Consider the following 22,679-nt stretch of genomic DNA (forward strand, 5'->3'; position numbering starts at 1 on the left):
CGGCGGGGCCGGGCCGCGGTCGTGTTACCATGGCAATGCAGGCGCCGGCTGAAGTGCGCGTGCGCAGCGCTCGCCGCCATCTTGTCAGTTTGCTCACTGTTGGGTAGCGCGGTGTCCCGAAGCTGCTGGCCTTTCTTAGGCGCTGTATAGTTCCCTGCTGAGCTGTCCTGATTGCTCTTGCATGTAGAAGGAAATGCGATGAGAGAGCTTAAAATTAAAAGGTCAAAATCCCAGAGCTTGTCTGGCCTTAGCTGTTTTGATACGAGTGCAGTGAGGAAAAGCTAGCATTAATCACTTCTCCTTTGGTCTGTGAGGTGGTGTCTGTAGGAGAGACAGGAGAGGAGTAAGGAGTGGCTGAGGGCAGGCAGCCCTCCCTGCCAGCACAGGCTGCAAGCATAGGCTTTCCTGAAGAGTCACGTTCACTTCAACCAGCAGTCCTGTAAGCTCTTCAAAAACTTATGGACTAAAATGGCCTTTTCAAGGCCCTGGTTACAAGTGTATACAGTTTACAGTGCAGAAGGCTGTCAGCTCTTCAAGCTCCAGTGTGAAGGAGTGACTCCCAAGAATGCAGGTGTTGATGTTCATTGCTGGCAGTGACAACCTGGGAGCACTGAGGAGTATGCTGACCCTGAATGCACATGCTTTGTTCTTGCTCTGTGCTGATGTTATCCTTCCTTTTCTCTCCCAAGGTGTACTTTCATTTGGTGGAAAGGCAGTCTTAAAAGACTTAAATGGCCTCAGAAGGGCAAAGTGAAGTTGCTGAGCATCCATCTGAGACTTCTACAGCTCCTATTGCAAGTAATAGCGCATTTCGATGGGGAGACATACTTGCTGCAGTGAAAGATCAGCTCCCATCTCTGGACTCTGACACTTCTACAGTAAGCACTGAAGCCTGCCGACCTTTCTTATTGGCCTTTAGAAAAAAATCCTGGATCATTGCAGTGTAGTTGGTCTAGATGGCTTTCAGAGGTCCCTTCTAACTCCAAGGATTCTATGACTACGATTCTATGTTCTTGTTTATCCTGAGTATTGTTACTGTGGATATTAATAAGCAACTGTTTGCTTTACCTCTAATAGTTAGTGTTGTATGGGAACTGAACCACTGATTGATCACCTGAGGCGAGCACTGAGTCAGCCACAGGGGCACAGGTAAAGGTAATGTACCTGTGTGATTGGAAGGGGTGAAGTCTGACTCCACCTCTCCCAGACCCCATTTAAGGGCTGACCACCACCAGGGAAGGATCTCTTGTTGGAGATCCCTCCTGTGTGGAGTTATCTGTGAGCCTCAACCATTGTAAAGGGTGGGCCACTCTCTATTTACCAGTAGTCTGTGTACCATCTATGTAAAGCCTTATGGGAATATACCATCCTCTGTGACAGCTCCTCTGAATTCTATCCTTTCAAATTATCTGCCCTATAAATGTAATGGCTATCTTTTCTTGCTGTGCTATATTCTTTGGAACTTGAACGTGGGACTGAGTTTTCCAGATGCTAAACAACACCAGGTTAGGAAAAGGAGGGTAGTGGGAATGCAGAATGACTGCAACCTTTTTTTTTTCAGTTTGTCCCGTTAAAAATACTGGATGAAAGAATCATACAGCTGATTTAAAATCAAATGCTAAGATTTTATCCTGGATAATATTGTGCTATTCAGTGTAGTAATGTGCTGGCTAGGCCTTAGCATGGTTTTCTATAGTTCAGGATCTCAAGGAAGTTGTATTCTTGATATCTTTTTGGTCCACTGAAAAAGCGTTTGGCAGATATTTGACTCCCAAATTCTACTTCTTTCCTTCTAATTTTCACAAAAGCATGTTGATTTCTGTTCTTCAGTTCTATCTGGAAAGAAATATAATGCAGTTAATCTTTTAATATAAAGCATGAGATTTATAGAAATTGTGTTAATTTTCACCATGACGTGTTTTTTCACTTGCTGGGCCCTAATGTCTGGGACAGGCTGCCTGCTGGCAGCTGAAGATCTCTGCTTGCAGGACATCTTCAATCTGGTGAAAATAAATTGAAGATGCTGGCTCAAGCATTGACATTTCCAAAGTGGCTGATGTTTCTGGTGTGGTAGTGTGCTTCAAGTCCTTTTTAACCAGCGGCCTTTTTTCCACCTCTGTTAACTTTAAGTGTGTCACAATGAAAAAATCTTTCGAACTCTTCAGGAGACATTTTATTTTAACCTGTTGTGCCCCTTAAGGATACAAAGGGAGTCTTGTGGGTGGTGGAGAAACCAGAAGTGCCTTCATGAGCTATTTATTCCCTGTTATTAATCAATTATGAGAAGCAGGGTGATAGAGTGGATGAAGAATAGGTACAGGTTCTGTGACTTGCTTTTGGCCTTTATCAGTAGCATGCTGGAAAATTTACACTGCTGTTTCTCAGTTCCTTTCTACCTGTCTTATGTTGTAGTTACTTAAAGCAACCATTGCTTCTCTTATAGACTTAAGGCTGACAATAAGGGATGATTTCTATTCATTCTCACTCTGTAAGTGTACAAAAAAGTTCTGATAAAGTGGTAGTTTTGTATTTTTGTGCCAAGTAACAATTTATAACTCTAAGTCACATTTAATCTTTTTTCTTTTACTCTTAAACAACATCTAAATTCTTTCTGTTGCATGTGGAACAAATTTCCTGCTGAAGGAACCGCAGCAGTCTGCCTGGCACTTACATGCTACCCTTAATGTGCACTGAGAAGGTTTGCTTGTAAGATCCCTTTCCTGCTTACTGTCCAACAGTAGCTTGCTGAGCCTGTGGTTTCAGAGCTGCATCTTGCATTTGTACCTCAATGGGCTGTGCTCCTACGTTGAGGGGGGTGCTGACAAACAGCATGTTATGCTCTGAAGTAATTCTACTGTCCTGAAATGCATTTTATTAAGAGGAAAGAAGTTAAAAAATTAATTATGCTAAGAGAGTTCTCCAGTGTGTGACCTATTGAAAATACATATTTAGAAAACAGGGACAATCAGATAACCTGGCTCCTGGCTTCTAAGAAGCTGCTTATTCTCTTGTCTGTGCATAACACTTAATCTCAAACACTTATCATATGTTCATAGAAGAGTTTTTTTTTCAAAGCTATTTAAATTCTGGCCAACCAAGTGTAGCAATTCAACATCTTATTTGCTTTCTTTTGTTTTGATTTGTTTTTATTTTACTGCTGTACTTGGCTCAAATGTTAGGTCGGTGTAAAACAGCCTAGCTTGCTGAGTGCTGGGCTATCAGACTGCCTAATGAAGGTGTAACTGAAGAAAACTGTGGTTTCTGAACTTTAGTCAAGTTTTGGCAGCCTAGCATTTGTCACCACAAAACTGTTGAAGTCCCTTTACAGTTTTTCATTTAGCTTCTTTTTTTTGTTGTTGTTGACAGTCTGACTGTGAGAGTGATGGGGAGCTTTTCATCTTCCAGCGAGAGCAACCCAACTTAATTCCTGACCTTTCTGATGAGCTACTGGAATTCTCCCTGGAAGACTCAGATGTGCAGGTTGTAACTGTTGTGTGCAGGCTGTATCACTGTAAACCCACTGTTCTGCCAATTTCCAATATGAACAGCTGCTTTTATCTCACCAATTTGACTGAGAGATGTGTCAGAAGGGCATAAGAGCATGGTTTTCAGTTCTTTCTCCCATTGGAAGTTAGACTTTTTCTCTTTACTGACCCTTTTAAGCTTTCTCTTGTTTTTTTTTAGACTTTTTTGGTCCTATAATCTCTTAGTTTTATTTTTCCTTTTACATTTTTAAGGCTATGACACTCCTTAGTTCCTACTGACACAGATCCCCTCTTTTAATAAAATGCTAACTAGCCTTTTCCTTACTCATAGTCCTGTCTCAAGAAATTTTTAGTCACTTCTAAATTTAATAAATCTTGTTATGAATAATGTACATAATAAAGAGGGGGAAGGTATAATTTTTCTGTGTAGTAACAGGTGCACAGTGAGATACAAATCACTAGTTTCTAGTCAGAAAGCTCATACAAATATTTAACAGTTGGCAATAACACCAAGTCCTGAAGGAAAGTGCTGCTGCTCACTGACTTTATGGACTTTTCTGTAATGAGCTCAGTACTGGAAAGTTACCTGCAGCTCAGCTGCTGAGGAGTCCTACTCTCAGGCTGAAGCTAGGTGTGGATTAACAGTAGAACTGCAATGCCTTCTAAGTTTTTGAGTGTTTGAATTAGTTTCAGCCATTCCTTAACGTATCTAGAAAAAGAATTACTATGGCAGTGTACTAATGAGAATTGGTATGAAGCTTATCTTTTGTACTGCCATTCTGAGATAAAATGTATACATTACATCTGAAGGGGTGAAGACTACCCATCATAAGAAGCTGGAAGAGAATGCAGCTGAACCCATTTCATCATGGGAGGGCTAACTTACTGTGTTGCTTTACCCCATTCATTAATCTCAGTGTAGGAAATATTGTATAGTGAGCAGATATAAGGCAAATAAATTTCAAGAATGTTAGCACATTCTGAATCTGTAGTCTTTGCAAAGTGAGTCTTACTATTCTCTGTGATGGACATGGTGTGTGCTGTTACCAGATGGTGTCTGAGCTGGAGCTGCTATCTGCTAAACATTTGGTTTGGTTTATTGTCAGCTTCTATAGCTCAGAAGATGTGACTTTTTGCATGTATACATTTTCTTTACTGGTAGCAGACAGAGGAAAAGGAGTGGAATGGAGATCTTTTCTGTCAGGAAGAAACAGATGGTACCCAAGTCATTCCAAAAGAACATGTTCAAGTGATTAAAGATGAGGCTTCCAGTCTTTCCAGCCATACTGAAGAAATTCCAAGCCAACAGGGAACTGTTCTTGGGGAGTCTCTTGTAGATTACACAGATGGACTTGAAGAGGAAGAATGGGGAAGGCAACAAGCCAGGGGAAGAGGGAACTCTTGCCTTAATACTTCATTGCTATTAGAGGAACTGTGCAGTAAAAAAGAGAGAAGAAAGCTGATAAAGACGAAGATACTGTCAAAAGTGTTTCTAGAGCCATCACCAGACTACCCTGAGATAAATAAGAAGCTTCCACATGGCACTAGTGGAAGTCTAGAAAGAAGTGCGAAAGAAGAAACTTCTGTAGCTGACCATCTTCAAGAAGTAACACTTCTGTCACTGCAGGTTGGTGGCCCCAACAGTTTCAGTAGAGAAGCTAATGGATTGCTTGGAGAATCCTACTAAAATAAGGAACCAAAATGCCAAATTCTGCGTGTCACAGCATTTTACTTTGTTCCTTTAGTTGATGCTCTGAATTTATTTTTTTCTTGGGTTATGTGCTATACAACCTACTAAGAAGCTGTCTTTGTCTAATTGAGATGCCATTAAGTGTCCATAATGGTAGCAGAAGTCATTGGTTGCATGGTTCATATTCTTAGTCACAAACACCAACCACAACACCTGTCCCTAGGAAAGCAGGGCTCTCTTTTGTTCATTAAAATGTTGAGCTTTCTGGCTTTCCAGCATCTTGTCACTCCTGTAGCACTGTGGTAATATAAGTTTCCTTGAATTAATTTTCTTCCTTAATATTCATATTATATAATGAACTTACATGTCACTCATGTATTTATGTATGGCAGAATAACTGAACAGGTTAGCACAAAGAGTTTAAGTCAAATGAATTTTATTTTGTAGCAGTATTTTGGTGGTGAATTTTCCATCACAGTTTGGTTGTCTTTCAGAATACTGAGAGCTGGGATCTAGACAAGACTTTTGCGGAGCTGAAGCAGCAGAAAAATACACATAACACTCATGCAGAAATTGCTTTCTCAACAGATTATGGTAACACTGTTATATTAATACCAATGGAACTGAAAACATGTAAAAACAAATACAACTCAGTTTGACGTTTGTCATTCCCTTCAGCATCTTCTTGCATGTTGAGATCATGGTGTTTTTTGATAATTTCTTTAAAACACAAAGCTTCCTGTGAGTCTTGCTTTTGTGGTTTGAGATCAGTGCTTTGGCCTAGGACAATATATGTAAATGTTTGTAGTGAGTTCGTTCAGAGCCGAATGACAACAGTATCTTTATCCTTCCCCTTCTGACTCCCTGTAGGGAAAGGTACAATGGCAGAAGACCACAAATTTTTTTTTTTTTGCTCTTCTCCTATAGAGACCTTTAGAAGTAGATCTGAAAAGCAGCTTATGAAAAAATTAGAAGAGTTGTGTGACAAGCAATCCAGGACACTGTCTTCACGCTGCAGGTGGCCATCAGCCAAGATCTCCTTTCAAGAAGAGCAAGAGAACAAGTAGGTCCTTTCCTCCAGTTGTCACATACAGTAGGTAGTCGTTTCTGGCAGTAGAAGCTTGTGATGCTTTTCTCTGTAGAAAGCTCATGTTATATATGTTGGAATATGCTACAGTGGCATTAAAGGAGAAAACAAAGCTTGATCACTCAAATACATTTGATTGGCATCCTGCTGCCTTAGCATTCTCCACCAAATGTGAGTTTTCTCTAGTTCTTAGCAGATACACATGGGAAAATCAGGGAAGCAAAGCTAAGCAAATGATCATAGACATGTTTTTTTTTGTAGTTTTGAGTTGAGGTTTGCAGTTTCTTTTGTTGGTCCCAATTTAGCTAAAGTACAAGACACTTTTTTTTCTTTAAGTTGTCCATTTAGATGTCAGTGTGTTTTGCTGGGTTCTCTGTGATGGAAGTGGGTTTCCAGACTGCTCAGAGGGAACAAAATCACTGATAGCAATACAGAGGAAATAACAGAACAAACCCATTAAGTGAAAGGTGAAAAGCAACCTTGTTGCCAGAGCAGGGAGAGCCATGAAGATGTTTTTCATTTTTTATGCTTTGAAGGACAGAAGATAATTGCCAAAGGAAGCAGAGGGGGAAAAAAGGGCCTGGTTTTGCCGATTGATGCTGGGCTCTTTTCAGGCTTATAAGTTCTTTAGTACTGTAACTGCCTGCCTTTGTTCTACAGAGCAATTTTACGATGTCAGCTTTTAAGAACTAAATATCCCTCATCATGCTGCCAGTGATCTATATTCCTAGGGGAAACCTGAATCTTTGAGTTTAGTTCTGAAAGGTGATGGATAGCAGGCAGAGGCAGAATCTGAGTCTATGCAGTAGCCAAGCACTAAGCTCCTTTCACAATCCAATTTTTGTTGTAATCCATGCACTGCAGGACATCTTGCCTTGATAAGGTATGGGAAATGCTGAAACAGTGTTTTTTATACTTAGAGATGCTGCCTACCTCTCATCTTCACCAAGTTCTCTGAGGATGGACACAGTGAGATTACAGTGCCTGCCAGAGCTTCTAACTATGTGCATAGATTTAAGAGATGCTGAACTGCAGAAGTCGGTAATGTTCCCTGGTGAGAAAGAAAGGTAAATTCTGGTTTTACTATTAGTGAGAAGTCAGTTCAAACAGTGGGAAATTGAAACCTCTCTGCATCTCATGTTTGTGAAATGTAACTTTAATAGTTTACTCTACTTCTATACCTCTGTGACGTTATTAGGAAAGCATAACCCATAGCAAAACATGCAGGTATTCTGAGGAGAGTAGAATTCTGAGGAGAGTAACTTTACTCAGAATGAGTAAAGGTGCAGAAAAGGAGACAACACAGAAAGGACATGTAAATTGTCCAGGGAACAACATTTAGAAAGTTTTCCATTCAGTGAAGGACTGGCGAGCTGTTGGTTGGAACTGGGCTAGTGTTCTGGTAGCACTGTATGAGATGGCTTTCCTTTACTGCATTTATGGCAAGCAACTGTTGGTGCTGATTTTTCAGTCTCCTGTGTGATAAGAAGGTCCTATACAGTCAGATCTTGGAAACCAAATTCACCTCAGTCTGCAGTAGGTTCTTGCAAATGTGTAATAATGATAATAATGTAATGGTGTCTGAGAGAGTTCTTTGCTCCCTTTTCAGGATGCATATTTATGGGAAACCTTTTAAATATAAGCAAAGTGCAGCTAACTTGTTGTGATCTAGAATTTACTGAATGTTTATTTATGGAGTAATAAAATTAGGAACTATCAACAAGACCTAGAGGTCTGCCCTATAAGTCTCTCCTCTTTTTCCTAATGGCCCTGAACTTGAATTTTAGAAGTGACTAAAAGTCAACACTCAGTTTGAACACTATCCAATTTCACAGTGCGGGTGACAGCTCCACTGAGGAAGATGAGACTGTGACTGTTACGGACCCATCAGGAAGGAAAATGTAAGATTCTTTACCTTGACCATAATTCAAGTGATGTGGTAGTTAACTTTTTCTGAAGTTAAAATTTAGCAGTGATTAGAGTAATAACTTGCATGTGGAAGTGTCTTTGTTTCTCATATTTAGAGCAGAAGTGTCCAGCCTAATAATAAGTGTTTCAATCTGGACCCAGATTTCTTTTGTATGGTAAAGATACTGAAGTTGGAATCCAACTGTCAATGGGTGAGACAGTATAGCACCTTGCTTTATTAAAGCTGCATGCAATGACTTAAAGTAAGTAGACACAAGTGGCTGGGAAGCCTGGCTCTTTCTACAGACAGGTTTGAGTGACATGAGAACTGTTTTATGTTTTAAAAGACTCAAAAGCAAGCTTTCAAAATGTTGTGAGGAATTGACTCAGTCATGCCTTTATTCTTAGAAATAATAAAATAAACTAGAATGTTGATTCAAGTGTTGAATACATTGTGTGGGCAGGGATGCTTGCTGCTCTCCTTAATTGTTCTATATATTTTCTTATATATAGTTATGGAATCCTAAACTATAGATTCTTCAGTAGGCACAGATGCCTTGATTTGTACCCATAGGTAGTTATTCATTCATTTAGTGTGAAATTGGTATGTCAGATTTTAAATATCTTACTGCATTTATATTCTGTATTGCTTTTAGAAGCCTGATGCATGTAAGCTCACATTTCAGAAGTACAGTGGACAAAGAGGAACATCTTTTATTGTTTTGCTAGCCAATTACTCTTTTTTTGTAAGTTGTCTGAAAGAATAGGTGATTTGGCAAGAAACAAAGCAGACTACACAGCATAATTTGTAGCATCTAATCCCAAACCAGTGTAAAGTAGGAATGAGATATTGTTCATGGAACTCTCACTGGCACTGATACAAATGCAGCATAATGTTTCTAAAGTAAATACACATGAAACATATGGCAAACATCATTCAGATCTGTTTCTAAATAAGAAAGCCTCACCTCAGAAGCATGGGATTCTAATCCCCTTTGTGTGAGTTCAGAGCCATTTTCCATCTTATTTGGATGGAAATGTTAAACAGAACTGCATGTTCTGTAGCACAGTATATCTCCATGGTAGGGCCTTAAGGTGACAGTCTTAAGGTCACCAGGCACTTACTTAGTGTAAAAAATACACTGGTAATTTATCTCCAGAGTGGTCAGATAATCAGTGCCACCTCTACCACAATGCCTTATGGCAGTTCTCCATCCAATATGTGTGTGTCCTGAAATTCCTGCTTTATTTTCTGACTCTACTAAAGTAAGCAGAAGAGTACAAGAGAAATTTGGTTGTCCTACTAGAAATAAAGGTCAGTAACTCTCAGGAACTTACAGGTGTGTCAGTACAACCCTTCTTGCTTTCTTGCCTGTGCTGCCTGAGGTTAGTGTTAACCCGCAGCTCTGACTGTATCAGGATATTCTTCTAGATGCACTCTTTAGGAAGAAAATAATAAAAGACAACAGGAAAGTAATCACTAGCAGCCCTCACCTATGTAGATGAATTCCGTTGTCACTGCTCAGAACCTGAGTCCATCTTGTAAATGGAGAGAACTTTGTACTAACCATAGAATCTCAAAGTTGGAATCATAAGTTGGATCCACAGGGTTCATAGAGTCCATCTCCTGGCTCTGTATAGTCACTCAAATATTAAACCATGGCTCTGAGAATGTTGTCTAAGCTGTTATGCTTTAACTTGGGAAGAAACTGAGCAAAGCCCCATACACTACACAAAAGCTTCTTGAACTCCAGCAGACTTGATGCTGTGAGCTGTTCTCATTTACTGTGCTTGCTGTCCAGAGGGGAAGATGTTGATGTATCTGTATTGCTCAAAAATACTCCTTAATACTCCAGCTGTCAATGTTAAATGTTGATACAATGGATGGAGAAATGAGATTCTTAATGAGGAAAAGTGCTTTCTGTGTGGATTTCCTTTATTCCAGGGAGCACAGGTTTAGTTTGGATATGTCCATGTTTCAGCTGCTACTTAGGAGTAGCTACAGATCGGTGGCGGTCTTGTGGATAACTTGGGAGCCTCATCACTGAACAGAGCTATGAGATGGAAGAACCCGATCTGCTTATGCTGTCATGATGACACATTTCACATCAGAGTACAACCACAGTATTTGTACAGTTCAGCAGTCATGTTATTTGGAAGGAGGCACAAGTGAAATGAAGCTAAACATCCCACAGTGCGATGAGTTATTAGCTGAACTTTTCCTATGTGTATATTTGAGTTCCAACACCTATATCTCGAGGACAAAAATCCACAGACACTGATTTTCGTGCTGATATGCCATTTCTTCTGTCTGTAATCCAGAAGAGGGAAACAAATTCCCAGGAAGATCAAACCAGATGCTGTTACTGTCTTGTTTTATTTGTTGCTTATGTGTTGGTGCTGCTATCAGCAGCTATTATCTGTGTAGATGACCTGTCCTTGTTTTGAGATGTTCCTCATGAGAAGCATGACTTTTTCTTTTTTTTTTTCATGCTCTATCTTGATTAAGTCTTTATTTTATTGGCAGGAAGAATTGCTCAGGGAAGAGCCTGCTACTGCAACAACTCCATAGAGCCCGTAAAGAGGCCTCAGAGCTTCTTCACAAAGCACCTGTCCCAGATGAAAGACTCGAGAGTGTAAAACAGTGTCCAGAAAATCTGGAAGAGATAGGTGCCTTTAAACTCAGTCAAAATCAAAATTTTAAAGTGAGACAAGGGATGAATGAGGCCATTTCCAGGAAACTGGTGAGACTGGAGCCAGAGAAAGGAAATACCTTCCTGGCAAGCCAGAGAAGCAATGGAGCTGACATAGTAACAAAAAATATAATGGAAGCTGAGAAGGTTCAACATTCAAGAAATGCTTCAGAATCTCCTCTACCTACAGAAGAATGTCCAAGGTATCACACAAGAAAAGTCACCATTTTTTTTAATTATGGCTTAATCTTACACAATTAGATAACACTAACTGCATGCTACGTGAGTTGGAGCAGAAGGATGTGTCTGGTTTTCTTACCTAGAAAGTCAGCTAACCCTGACAGCTATTGTATAAGATTTTAGATGCAGACAGACTTAGTAGATCAGAGAATTTGCCTGGGATTAGATAAAGTAAGTTTGGTCATTTTCTCTAGGTTTTGAACCTAGGTAAGAGGAGGATAACAGTATTGGTCTGCATTATTAAGGATATAACTGAGGTTTACTACATGAAGTATCATAGAAAATAGGTCTGGAATGCTTCATTTCTCTGTACCAATGTAAGCTGAGCTACTATCTAATCCTTTTCTGGCAGATCTTTATGATCAACCTAGTCTCAAAAATCTTCAGTGAGGCTTCCCTGACTCCCCAGGTAGTACGTTTCACTGCTTGATTATCCTTGCCATTTGAAAGCTATTACTTAATCCAATTTAAATTATCCTAGCTCCAATTTAAGTTATTACTTCTTGCGTTCCTGATGACATTGAAAATGGTTTATTCCCTTTCTTGGCATGAAAAACCCCTACAAACTGGAAGTGGTATAGTGTGTCTCCTTGTATCTTCCTCATTTCCTCTGAACAAAACAATTCTGTCATCAAGAAAGGAAGAGCAAGAGCTTAGAGAGCAAAGAGTAACCATGAGGAGCTGGTTACACCACAGCAACACCATGGAAAGCTAGAAAGGAGAAACAGCAACAATAACAATCGAGGAAATCAGAGCTTGCTCTAGTTATTCCCTAAGCTCAATGAAGTACATTCTGCCTAAGGTCTAATTTTAAACTGAGATCAGGTAGCCAAATTGTGCACCTGCCCAGCTCTTTGGGAGATCTCCGTTACACTGACTTTTCTGTAGTTTTATTCTACCCACTATTTTCCGTGTGAATGTCACTGGAATGGCCTGCCTAGGGAGGTGGTTGAGGCACCATCCCTAGCGCTGTTCAAGAAGCGTTTAGATGAGGTGCTAAGGGATTTGATTGAGTAGTTGGGTAGGGATAGTGATAGGAGGATGGTTGGACTAGATGATCTTGTAGGTCCTTTCCAACCTTATGAACCTATGAAATGTAACATTGTGACTTGATATACAAGCGATATACAAGCCCTTGAAAAAAACTAGAATCTGTCTGCTCCACAGACTATTACTTTTCCAGTGTGAAACAGTTGCCTATTCTACCACTTAAGCACTTGGTTTAAATGGCACATGGTTCAGTGTGGGTTGTTTCTCCAAGTGATTCCTGATATTAAAGCTCAATGCTTCATTAGTTCTATAAAACAACATTTTGTCTGCCTGTTTGCTTGCTGCATAGATGGTAAGACAGTGGCTTGGCAAGCTTTTGCTGAGTGAAACATCACAATGATTTTAACAAATTTCAGTTTTCTTCCTCATTCTTCTGATCATGGGGGTACATGAGGCTTGAAGGCTTGTAAAGAAATTGAACTTTGTATTTGCTGTGGATGAAATGACAGATGAAATCTTTTTGCAGACATCAAAATACAGAAAGGCAGGTCTTGCTTCAGGGAAAACTTGTCACCATTTAGCACATAGAAAAGTAAATAGAGTTTAACTATTTCGGTGAGGAGAAAGGAAGTGAAATCTTGAACAAGTCTCTGCTAAATGGCATGTTTTGGTCTCTAGCCACTTGTCACCATTTACCAGAGGTTTGGGGTCTGCTCTTTTTCTTTGCCAAGTTTACTGAGTCACTTTAAGCCAATGACAAGTTCTTGTGGTCCCCTACCTCCAACACCATAAGTGCTTTCTATGACTATTGTTGCCCTGCAAATCATGATTTGCCCTCAAGTGTATGGTATAAATATAAGGAAAAGAAATTTAAACAGAAGAACAAGGGTGTTTTTCTCCCAAGTAAAAAGTTAAAGCAAAGAAGAATCTGTATATTTTTTTCAGGACAGAAGAAAGTAACAGAGAGTTATCCCAAATGAAGGAACAGATGAAAGAGAAACACATGAGAAACAGATTCCAGGAGCAGCTGGAGAGATCGCAGCCTCGGTGGTCAGTTTGTGGAAAGCAGCCCATGGCAGAGAAAACACCTGTTTTGTTCCATATGGTTAGTAGTTCAGCATAGGACTGTCCCTTTCAGAGTGACTTCCTAACCAAATGTAGATGTGATCCTAGAGGTAACAAGTCATTTTTGTTGCTTTATTTAAAATCTGTGGGGGTGTTTTTGTTTGGTTTGTTTTTGTGGAGCAGCATTACCTGGATAGACAAACAGTCCTACAGCTCTTCTTCCATATTAATGTTTTTTTTTCCATCTCTCCTGTATGAAGTGTGCTCCTTGTATAGCTGCCCGCTGTGAGGGCATGGCAGAAATCCTGGCTTGCTGAAGTCCCCAGTCTCAGGGTCATTTACTTCACTGGAGCCAGACTATCGCACACAGTCTTTCATAACTTTTTAGAAAAAAAAGTTTTCACTGTTGTACTTCTAAACAAAGAATTTTGTCTAGCAGCTTTGTATTTCACTTCTGCGGGCATTTGTGAATGAACAGTTGTTGATGATTGTGATTTTAATAATAAATCTGGCTTTTGGCTGGAGCCCTGATTAAGGGAATATGAGATTCTCCAATTTTTTTTTCCTAAAATGTAATATAATGTACATTCTACCAAATGTAGAATGTAAGAGGAGAGAAGCTACACAATTTGTCCACAAGTACACCGTAATGACTTACCTGGACTAATTGCAATGACAAAGCATGAACTAACCTCAGGGCTGGAATATTTAGATGTGCTTGCTTTTTAATGAATTGAATGCTACATTTCTGCAGATTAAGAGCTCATTTTTAATGTTGCATTCATCACTGTCAAGAATTATGGGACTAAGAAACTGGCAGGTGGATTTCTCCTTTATCAATTTGCTCTGAAATGGACAGTGCTCTGCAAAGGGCTCTGTTCCTTTATCACCTTCAGTCCCTGTTCTGAGGGTTGCAAAGGCTGTGAAAGCAGCCTTCAGACCTTCTTTCTCAGTCTGCCAGAGGGTACTACCAGATTCCAGTTAGCCCTTATTAAGATGCAGGCACTTTCTCATCAGAAATATACTTGAGCTTTGCTAACTCATTCCTTGCAATGCACCAAGTGATTACTGGATTGTGCTGCATCTTGATCATTTCCCATATTTGCTGCACTGACGCCAATGAAATGAAGATAAAGACCTGGTATTGTGATTTCTCTCAAGTACAGCTCCAGGTATATCTACCCTGTAGTCTTGCTGTCACTGAATCACAGTGTAAATATGCCCCTCATAGCTTTAACCATGTTACTGTCAAGGCCTTGTGGACACTGGCATGAGCTAAGCAGCACAGCCCAGCAGCTAACTGGTCCCTACAATAGTGGGCAGAGTGCTTGGAAGAAATGTGCCCAAACTTATGAGACACTGTTGATAGAAACAAAATCAGCCCAGCCCATAATTTTTATTACAGCTTTTTCCTACTGCAGCTTTACTCTTAGTTCTTCTTCAGCAATATTCATCATTAAAATTAAGAATGAAAAATGGATCAGCATCATCCATCAAATGCAAGTCATTTATAAGATTACCTGAAATTCATCTTGACAGCAACCTTTTTTTGTCTTTGAGTTAGAACAGGTTTTTCTCTTCTTTCTTTCCTCAGCTGCACACAGGAAGGCAGAAAAACTTGATGTTTTGACACTTAAAACTAAAGAAGCTGTAATTTGGCAGCTGTTTCTCTCAGTGGTATAATATCTATATATAAACACATTTATCCAAAGAGTGAGCAAAAATGTTTGACAAAGTAGCACACTTTGAAACTTGTTTTCAAAGTTCTTTGTTTTGGCAGTGATAGATGTTCAGATCTGGAACACTTGTCATAGTTTCCAGAATTCCTCTGACCATTTTTAATGTACATAAATAATTGAACTGAATAATAATCAGAGAGGAAACTTAGAATGTCTGTAATTACTGAAGCTGAGGTGCTCAGGAAGAAATGTAAGAAAATACAAGATAAAAGCTGCATTATAGTTACATTAGAGTTCTTGTCTAAAATTTACAAGCAGTGAAATTCATATTTAATATTACTGTTTTTTTAACCTAGCTCAGTCAAGCTCTGCAGCCCACTGTATTCTGTAGGATGCACTAATATAAGCAAGGATCAGGTTTTACACTTTCAAAACTGCACAGGTAACGAGATGCCATGGTAGAACTAACGTTCGGAGGTATTTCAGCATCTAAAGAAGGGGCTGAAAAGCAGTGGTATTTTCAAGACAAGAAAGTTTCCAGTTCCCATGGAAATCAGCAGTTACATTCTCTGAATTCTACCTAACATTCAGATACCAAGAAGTGCAGGCTACTTGTGCAATCTGACCCAAGTCTTACTTTCAAAAATGCATGGAATTGTCTAATTTATTTATTTTCTTATTCTGCCCCCCTCCATTTTCACTGAGGCTTATGACTGACATAAGTAGCTTTCTTCTGAAAACAGATCCTTAGCCATATTTTAACCTTTGGATCTTGTTCAGAGCAGATTTAAGCACCTGCAGTGCTGACATAACCCATGCTGTAAGGTCAGGTTGAATTAACAGCTTAAAGTAACGCATAGGTTTTGTTCAAGTGGTTGAGCAGAGTATTATTTACAAGGAAAATAGAGAAGGAATGCTGTCCAACTGTAAAACAGTTACGTGGAAGATGTAGAAAGAAAATTGGTGTAGCTGAAATGTTAAGTCAGGACTTGAAGCAGTGATGGAGCACCTGGTGGGAAGGCAGGGCCAGCCCAGGGGAGCTCAGGTGTAGCAATGCACCTGATTGATCAGAAGGGCTGGAGTCAAGATTCACCCCTTCCCAGCCCTCATTTGAGGGTTGGCAGTTGGAAGTGAGGGGATCTTGCTGGAGATCTCTGTATACCTGAGGCCTTCCAGGGGTAAGCAGCTTCTTTCTTTTGCTTCTGTATGCATGGCTGCTGTGTTTGGGCTTATCCTCATTTGCTGTAGCCTGGGACTTTGTTACCCCACTATTATTACTGTGCTTTCCATTGCATTAAGGTATTACAATAGATTTGACCTGTCATTTAATGTTTTTTGTCTATTATGACAGAGTAGTTTAGTATTAATATTGTTTTCTATGTTACATCGGTGTTAGGTAGGATCCAAATAATAATATTTTTTTTGCTGGGTCAAATCTGAATTAATTGTCTTTTTATTGTTAGGGAGCTGCACAAGCAGGTTTCTGTGTAAGGAAAAACTCCCTAGGAGCTGAAGGTAGCAGCAAGGCAGGCAGGGTTGAGACCTCACTATAAAGGAGCATAGTCCCACAGTGCCCAAAGAAAAAGAGCAGATCGGGTTCAGTTGTGAGGGTACCAGTTGTGTTCTCTGCTGTGATGAGGAAAGTCAAAGAGCAAGGCAACAAAGCCAGATCAGTGAGTTAGGTGCACAGTTAGGTGAAATACACAGTCAGGTGCTGGTGTACGTGCAGTGTAGCTGGGTCAAGGACAAGGAAGTCTCTCTTTGCTTTAGAGCTGCATTTAAGCAGAGACAATGGCTCAGCAGAGGCTTCGCACAAGTATTACTTTTTGCAGCAACAGCATCTGGAGTTATCCAGCTGTGTTGTGTCAGAAATAGCCCTGAATGCAGCAGCTGAACTGCTGCAGAGGATGATTCTTGTGGCCCTAACGCTTTACATCCAGCTTTAGATTTGGTTAAACATGCAGCACCTGTCAGTCGGTTTTTCTTAAATTCTTATATTATGGGACAGAAGACTGTTTTTACAATAGTTTGATTCTCTGTTTACCTTTATTGCCTTACAGTGATATGGCAGAACAAGATAATGTAGTATGACAGCTACTAGGAACCACCTTGTTACTAGTACCTTATAAACACTGTTTTATCTACCTTGTACAGTCAAACTATTTAGAAAATGAATGCATTGACTCATACTGAGACATCTAATTTTTCTTGGCTACACAATCACTTTGGCTAACCTTGTGTTAGTAATTATATTACTATAATCATCATCTTATTGCAGCTTAGCCTTACAGCTGGCTTACTATTTAGGCATGTGACAATCATTCTAGCTTAACAAATACATTATGCAGGGACTGTCTTTTCTAAATTGAAAACATTGACTCTATGACCTTTGTCAAAATTAGCAGGGCTCTTGTCTTTAATATGTATGATTCAGCTCACTGATATCAGGTAAAATTCTTAGACTTAAGATTTTAAGTCTTTTGGTCACAATGACCTTGATGCAGTAACTGGATTTTTCTATATCTGTATTCCTGGAATCCTTATCTTGTGATTTTTAAATCACTTTGTGACCAGTTGTTATTTTTGTTTGCACTAAAGCAGTCCCTATGCTTGTGCCTGTGTGAGGGTGACTGAACTGAACATTTAGCCCTTTCTATTTTATTACAGCTTTAGAAAAATCAACTGTAAAAATTGCAGAAGATTTCCTAAGCTGAATCTTTTTTTCTGGCATTGGAGCTGAATTTGGCTTGTTCTTCACTGTCTTCTCAGTCTTAGTCTGACTCTGGGGTTGTGTCCAGCAGTGATGTGCCAAACAGCCAGCAGATGGCCCCTGAATTCCTCCCTTTTCACACAGTGAGATATTTAATGACTTTCTGGAGCAAGATTAAAATCTTTTCTACTTAATGAACCTGCTGTCTCAACTCAAGAAAGGCTTAAAAATAAAGCAATTAGAGATGATGCAGTTAAATTTAGCTTGCAGAAGCAGGAGGCCAAAATTCCTGTTTGTATCACCAATCCATCACACAAGATTTGGAATTGCATGGAAGTTCCCAAGAAAATGTTTTTCTAGCACAGGCGACTGTTACCTGGCACTGAGCCTGCATTTCTGGCCTCCTCTTCATCTTCCCACATATTACCAGAGTAAGAAAACGGGAGGATTTGCTGGCATGGTGCTTTCTGCTAAGGTTAAGTTCAGCTGGTTTATGCTCTCCTTGGTTCTAGTTTGCAAGCTAGAGGAGCTGAGGCTGCTACTGCCTCTGCCGTGGCCCACAATGACACAGATGCATCAAGCAGAGAGTTCTGGCCTTAAAAGCCTTTATTGTGAACAGCTTCCTTTAAATGAGCAGTGTGCTTGCTTGGTCTTTGGTTTCTCAGAGTAATGGGTGTTATAGAAATGTGTGCTTTGGCACTGTTAGTGTACAGATAAAGGCAAGTGAGGAACTTTACATCCCTGTGGCGCCATTTCTGTGCCTACAGCCAGAGCAGTTAAAAATGGCATATACTAATCCTGCTATAAGAACCTCTTGTCTGCTTCAGCAGGTTTCTCGAGCCTCAGCTGTATCTAGGCTCTCCAGGAAACTCTCCTTCTGTACTGAACACAGCAGGACCACCAAAATGCCACACTTTCCATTTGAATTTCTGCACAGACCCAACCTGTTTGTTTTGTAGGAGCTTACACCTTTTCTATTGTGTTTTCCAGTTATGGAATGAATGGGTAGTCAAGTCTTTCCAAAGAAGAGACTCTTTAGTGCTGTTTCTCTGTTGGGAGTTTGAAGTGGCCGCAGGAAGATGTGAAATATTTAGGCCTTTATATTCCCTGGCACATCTTGGAGGTGATTAAAATGAGTTTAGGATTATTACTGAATATACTTATGGATGATCTTGACAGATTCATTGTTGTTGCTTAAGGCAAAGGTTAATCTAAGTAAAAAGTTTCCAGAATTACATGCATGCACCTGCTGCCAGTAGAGGTCCTAAACAGTCCTCTATTCACATGCTTTAGGTTAAACTTGAAGGGAAGGCAATAAAATAAAATGTCCGTGGTCTAATAGCTTTTTTTTTTTTTTAGTTTTCATTAAGAAGTGGGCAGGAGGAGAAAGACATTTCTGTACTGTCTGTCTTTAAAGTCTTGTCCTTTGGCAGGAGGGATAGCTACCATAAGGTCACAAGGCATATGAACAAGTGCAAGTCACATCTCTTCCATGAATGTCTTTCCTGGAGCTCAGAACTCCTGATCTAATCTCACAGCTGTGGTCTGTGATAATTTCTGTAAGTGAATGGGGGCTGAATCCAGCCCTCTGCTTCTTTAAGTGGCTGTACAGGCATAGCTGATATGGCTGTAACACTACTGTTAAATAGGTCTTGTGGTTTAAACTGGATTCCAAGTTTTTTCTCATGCATTCTTGCTCAGTGTTACCATTTGGATTGGACAATGTCCCTACATGGAGGGATAAGCTCAGTCGTGGCTTGTAAACATGTTATTACAGAAATAATTACAGAAACATTATTCTTAGTGGCAGGGCTGTTGAAAGGAATTCAAGGCTTTATCTGAAATTACCAAGTGGGAGAATTCTGTAGTTATTTTTAGTTCAAAACCTAAAGCTCTGCCCCGTCATGTGCAAAGAACTGGAGTTCCTACAAGATTCAGTAGAGGTTGTATGCACTTAGTTCTCAAAATCATGGGTAAACCATGTTTACTGACCTGGAGAATTAACAGGTGTGAACAATTGCACATATATGGTGTTTTGTGGCTGAATGCAAGATTGCAGGTCTGTATGACACACTCTAAACTGGAAGCTGACGTGTTGACCAGGTCTATGACTGTGGGATCTGAAGAAGAACTTGAGGAAGCATAGTTAGCTCCCCTCTTTTTTTTTATTTCTTGTGGGATTTCCATGGTGTACCAGGGCAATGTATATGGAGATATATAAATTAAAAAAATAGAAAAAAATAAGGCTTTACCCCAGTTAAGTATATGGTGAATCTCCTGAAGTATCAGAGCCCTGCCAGCAGTGTTTAAAGCCAGCCAGGAGCATGTGCCAAACAACCTAGCTTCCAGATGACTGAGGGCCACTCTATGCCCTGTTCAGTATTTCAAAGTGACAGTGTACAATTTCCTTCCCTGCTGCAGGTATGGAAATGAGCACACATTTTCTTTGTGAGGCAGCTGGAAATCAGCTGAAGAACAAAGGAGGAAGGAACAGAGATGAGTTTTGAAAGTTTCTTGATAATATTACACCGTTCCTTTTCCAAGTGTGTTACAGGCTATTGATAATTAATGTAGCTAGAGAGCAATTCAGATATGGAAATGTGTCACTCACTTTGTAGTTTCATGGAGAAGTAATCCACCCCAGAGCCAGGAGTAAGGCACAAGTTCCTAATTCCCAGTCCTGCCCTCACCTGATGTCTGTGATTTAACTTTTTGTTTATTTCAGCTGCTGTTTGTTAACCAGGAACAGAGACTTAGAGGAGGAGCTTTTTGTTCCACATGGCTAGAACACCACGGGCACAGCGAAGTTCTGAATCTCTGAGGGTTACTATAATGTAAACACCAAACATGGAAAAGGTGCCATGTCTCATAACCACACAAATGTTTGGTGTTCTCCTGAACATTAGAATTATTCTGGAATTGTCTTCAGTCATCTGAAAACTAGGCTGGTAATTGACACTTGCTTCTGGCTGGTGTTAAATACTCATTAGCACATAGAATGTTCTAATTATTTCAAGGAGCAATTCTATCAAGGAAATCATAGTTGCTCTGTGCTTTCCCTGTCACTGCTGACTGATAGGTGTTCTCACACTAACTAGAAATGTGTTGTCCAGGAAGGAGTGTTAGCTGGTTGTGTAAGACTGATAGCAATAATGGTCCAGATCCAGGACCGAGCAGGAAATCGCAGTAAGTCACTCTGGCATATACGAGAGAGGCAGCGTGACAAGGGTAGTGCTGCGTACTCACATCAGTGGTACTGGCAGCACAGCCAGAAGTGAGCAGGTTAGGACAGAGAGCATAGTCTAAAGTAAAAGATTCTTCTTATTTGGGAGCAAATGCTCAATGCTGTAGGCTTGTCTTGATAGCAGAACACATGTATAATGAATTTTGTCCCAGAAATCCTTTCCTGCCTGTGATACTGAATGACCACACCTTCATGCTCATGATGACACTCTTTGCTAACATATTCTTTAGGCCAAATCCTTAACTCTCATGCTAGAATGTTTATACCTCCTCTGCTATCACAGATGAGCTATTGATTCTAGTGAAGTAGATAAGAATTTCCTTATAGGGAATTAAGAATAGAATAATATGGATAGGATTGGAAGAGGTTGTTGTTAGAACACTGATGTGTTTTTAGCCAGGAATATAGCTGACCCTACCTATCATTAGCTGTCTGCCGGAGCTGTGGTGGATATGATGCCACTTTAGATTGTGCTTAGGGTTGACAATGCTGCAGCATGAAATAGTGTGCAAAGTGAATTCTGCTGTCCTTGTTTCTTGTGCCAAGCAGAGCTTAATGTCACATCTAGACTATGCTCCTGTATGCAGTAATTTCTGCTGATGTTTCTCTCTGATGCTTGCCCTCTTCATGCTTCAGCAGAAGCAATGGCTGATGTTAGCCCTTCTACAATGCCAGAAATGGATCAGTGGTTCCTTCCAAATCAGAAGATTGTGTTCTTTAAGACCAAGATTAAGATTTCCTGTCCAAAACAGGGAGATAGTTTTCAGCAAAGAAATATTCTTCATTATTTATTTATTTTTAAACTTAACCTCACATGCTATGTAATCCCCTATCTGGAGATCTACAGAGATCACAGCAAATCATGCTTCTGCTGCTCCACTCTTTGAATCCCTACAATCTTACTCTGGTGAGTTATCCACTTTGGATAACCATATCTCCCCATTTTGGCAATCTGAAGCTCAGTTCAGGTCTGTAACCTCAGCGTGTTTGGTATTCAGAAGCCATTCATGCTATAAAGAGTGAATCTAGTGCAGAATTGCATTAACAGAAAGACCATTCAGACCATTAACCATCAGTCTTACTCTCTTTTTTTTGTTATTAAATATTGCCTTCATAATTACAGTATGTTCTGCCAGTTGCATACAGGAAATGCAGATACTTTCCTCATTCTTATCCATTGCTTCCACTTTGCAGTGATAAAGCAGTTCTTTGAATGGTTTCAGAGTTTATTCCACAACCTAATGTGGAATTTCAGATAATGTAACAGATGGCATTGTCATCATTTTTCCTTCCCCAAAGAATGAAAATGAACAAACTCATTATATTTCCAATATGCCTTCATTGAATGCAAGTTGTTTTTTTAGGTGCTGTGAAAATGTTATCTGCTTTAGTTTAGGGAGAGGTGCAGAAGTGTTAAGTGCATTCTAACTACCTACTGTCCTACATGAGCTCTATGGATAATAGGTGGATAACCACATAATCAGCATGCTTGTGTTTTGTATTGTGAGCTCTGCCCACTGCAAAGCATGAACATGCAATGCTAGAGCAATTTCAGCATAAGAGCACAGAATTTTCATTAGTGAAATTAGCTGGAGCTGCTAAAGTACCTAGAAATCAGTTCACATTTACGAATGCACAGCAGATGTACGCTTTGGCAGAATATTTCTGCAGTCAGTAATTTGCCATTCATCAGGGATTGCCTCTGAAATCTGTGATCCAAGCTAGGGTGCGGATGACATAGAGGGATAAATTTAGACGTGGCTGAAAACAATTATTTTGATTAAGCCTCCAGCCAACGAGAGCAAGATTCTTCCTATTCCTCCCCTTCCCCCTTATTCACCTCCTCCAGTGAGGAAGGAGTAGACTTCATAAGTATAACTTAATCAAT

General features: G+C 39.9%; 1 protein-coding gene across 1 annotated transcript in view; it reads left to right on the plus strand.

Annotated features, from left to right (window-relative positions):
- The first annotated feature begins 731 nt into the window (after positions 1-731).
- Positions 732-22,679, plus strand: part of DNAAF8 (dynein axonemal assembly factor 8) — an 81,933-nt gene continuing 59,985 nt past the window's right edge. The window contains 9 exon segments of the mRNA XM_065732451.1: positions 732-878; positions 3,367-3,480; positions 4,648-5,112; positions 5,670-5,769; positions 6,103-6,238; positions 7,183-7,329; positions 8,098-8,163; positions 10,680-11,066; positions 13,039-13,198. Of these exon segments, the coding sequence (XP_065588523.1) occupies positions 732-878; positions 3,367-3,480; positions 4,648-5,112; positions 5,670-5,769; positions 6,103-6,238; positions 7,183-7,329; positions 8,098-8,163; positions 10,680-11,066; positions 13,039-13,198 (1,722 nt within the window).

Source organism: Cyrtonyx montezumae, unplaced genomic scaffold (assembly GCF_038088225.1).
Source record: "Cyrtonyx montezumae isolate F1298 unplaced genomic scaffold, pur_monq_1.0 scaffold_16, whole genome shotgun sequence".
Taxonomy (NCBI): domain Eukaryota; kingdom Metazoa; phylum Chordata; class Aves; order Galliformes; family Odontophoridae; genus Cyrtonyx; species Cyrtonyx montezumae.